Source organism: Octodon degus, unplaced genomic scaffold (assembly GCF_000260255.1).
Source record: "Octodon degus isolate 3935 unplaced genomic scaffold, OctDeg1.0 scaffold00204, whole genome shotgun sequence".
In the NCBI taxonomy this organism is placed as follows: Eukaryota; Metazoa; Chordata; class Mammalia; order Rodentia; family Octodontidae; genus Octodon; species Octodon degus.
Genome location: NW_004524780.1, coordinates 307,593 through 310,293, shown reverse-complemented (window position 1 = coordinate 310,293; position 2,701 = coordinate 307,593). Strand labels below are relative to the sequence as shown.

Below are 2,701 nucleotides of genomic sequence, written 5' to 3'. Positions count from 1 at the left end.
TTTTTTTTTTTTTTTTTTTTTTCTTTTGGTCCTGGGGATTGAATTTGGGGCCTTTCACTGAGCTACATCCTGACCCTTTATATTTTCACTTGAGACAGTGTCACTAAGCTGCCAAGAATGGTGCAAAGTGGCAGTCCACCCATCAGTCTCCCAGAGTGCTGGAAGGTTTGTGCTCCTTTGCACAGTTCAGTTTGATTTTTTTTTTTTTTTAAAATGGGTTTGGAAGAATCTTAAGAGGTGAAGGGAGACTGTGTGAGCATGCGTTTTCCAGAGCAGTCTTAGAAATTGGCCCTGTGAGGCCCAGGAGGGGTCGTGGCTGGAGCTGGGGCCAGCTCCTTAGCAAGCAGCCTGCAGGAACTGATACAGTGATAGCAGGACTGTGTCAGGGACGGTGACAGCCCTGCAGCTGTGGGAGGCAAGGACCTGCGAAGAAGTCACAGCCAGGCCTTGGACAAGTCCATAGCACCTGTGTAATGCAAAGTACGAAGCACAGATTGGAAAATGGTGGCGCTGGGGAGAACTAAGGCTTGCCGAGCTCACGGTCCCACAGCGTCGGGAGGGAGGCTTTTACTTCTGCTTTGGTTAATTTGACATGACCTAAGAATGCTTTTAGAAACTTCTGATTCTAGACTTGGGCAGACTTTCCCACTAATGTTCAGCTAGATCCTGGATAAACTAAAACAAATATACTCCTTAATGAATTGTAGGGATTCCAAACATAGAAGGCAAATCCTTATTTAATTTTGATAAAAATAAACATTGTAAGAAAATTGCAAAGACCCATGTGTAGTACCATTCCTGTAAGAAACTTAAAAGAAAAAAAAGTAGAGAAATGTCTGTTTTTATACATGTATTTCTGTAGCCATTTCCATGTGAAAGTGTACGAATGTACGTGTGTGTGTGTGTGTGTGTGTGTGTGTGTGTGTATGTCAGTGGAGGAAGGAGGTACACCAGAACATTATGGTCACTGCTCTGGCCCTGGGCTTGAGGTGGGGCACAAGTGGTTGTGGCACAGGTATGCAGTTAGTGTTTAAGGTGCAGGGTAAGGGAGGTGCAGACCATGGGTGACCGCGTGCATGTGTGCACCACGCTGAGCTCTAGGAAAGGCCCCGTCTGTTACAGACATGTTCTTCACTTTCTGTTGCTAGATTTTACTGTCAGGAGATCCGTGCCTACGACATTTTGTTTGGAGATGTGCCACGGCCCGCTCAGGCAGAAGACCTCTATGAAATTCTCGATTCCTTCACCGAAAAGTATGAGCACGAGGGACAGCGCATCAACATGAGGAGAGCCGCCCGGGAGCAGCAGAAGGTCCTTCTGTGGGCACGGGACCCCTCGTCCACTCCACAGCCAGAGGCGACCTGTGCTGTGCAATGTTATGTCCCATCTAAAGTCCTTGGGGAAGTGCCTTATGACCCTGTGATCCACCCATGCAGATTGCAAGAACAGTTTGTCCTCTGTGATTTAATTTCTCTGAGCCAAACTTTACAGTATTGAAGATGATAATGGTGCTGTTCCTGAGCCACCTGCCCCCTCCTGGTTATGGAGCACGGAGAAAAGCTTTTGTGCCTCCTTTCCCTGCTCCCCACGGCACCCTTCTGGGTTGTTCAGAGTAAAAACAGAAGCACACAGTTTGAGGGGTCACAGCCTGTCCCCACTCCAACACAATCTGTGACCGCCCCACCTGTGACCCCCTGCACACCTGCACAGTTGCAGAGCGAGGCCTGCTGAGGAGCCCCCGGATGAGAAGACCCTTTATCCACCCACATCTCTCATTATCCAACCCCACTAAGAGGGGACCCCAAAGAGTGCGTGTGAGCTTCTGGGGTGTTTCATTAAGGAGTGCATAGGATAAAATTTGCTACCAAAATGCATGAGGACCCAAGATCCTTTCATGCTCCTAAGTAACAACAAATTCAGAATCTGGTGTATTCACCTTCCTTGCAGGCTAAAGAGTTACCTCCAAAACCAGCATCAAGACCACAGCAATCATCAGCACCACCCAAGCGGAACTCTGGCTCGCAAAGTAAATACTTTTATTGCAACTTAAATACTATTATGATTAAGTAGCTACTAAGTATTATTGTTAAGTAACTATTAAATGTTGCTTAAGTAACTCTTGAATGTTACTGTTAAGAAATCAAGAAACAGTTACACTTTAGAATCAAATGGAAAAACTAATGGGTGTTAAAGAGATAAGCACTCAGCCTCTTCTATATCATAAGACAAATTTTCAGCTGCTGTCTTTAGTGGAAACATCCATTCTCATAGAATGCTTTCCTAGATCTATGGAGTATTACCCTTGAAGTTTTGATCATTGTTTCCGCTCACTGTGTACTAGCACATGTTCTCAATCTCTTCCCGCCTTTTTTTTCAGGTAATGCAAATGAACATAAGCTATATCCTGAGCTCTCCGGCTATCATGAGAGAGTTGGTAAATAATTTATTTGTTAAAATGATTCCTATCCATCACAGACCCTCTAATCTATCCGATAGGTTCTGGAGATCTGAGGGACATGTTTAGCTGCCTTACACCAACACACCATCCACTCTGGTCTTAGGACTGTGTCACCAAAAATGCTGTGTCAGGGTCAAGGAGATGGCTCAGTAGTATAAGCGCTTCCCTGGCAAGTGCAAGGGTCTGACTTCAATCCCCAGTTCTGCAAAAAAAAAAAAAAACTGTATAAAAAAAAAAAAAAAA

General features: G+C 45.1%; 1 protein-coding gene across 2 annotated transcripts in view; it reads left to right on the top strand.

Moving 5' to 3' along the window:
- The window catches only part of Sh3yl1 (SH3 and SYLF domain containing 1), a 35,225-nt gene that overhangs the window by 27,130 nt on the left and 5,394 nt on the right, over positions 1–2,701 (top strand). Inside the window, exons 7-9 of one of the 2 annotated variants that reach the window (XM_023704801.1) lie at positions 1,149–1,311; positions 1,948–2,026; positions 2,378–2,434. In XM_023704801.1, coding sequence (XP_023560569.1) covers positions 1,149–1,311; positions 1,948–2,026; positions 2,378–2,434 — 299 coding nt within the window. The remainder of the gene's footprint in view (positions 1–1,148; positions 1,312–1,947; positions 2,027–2,377; positions 2,435–2,701) is intronic. The other variant, XM_023704802.1, reaches the window with a different exon arrangement.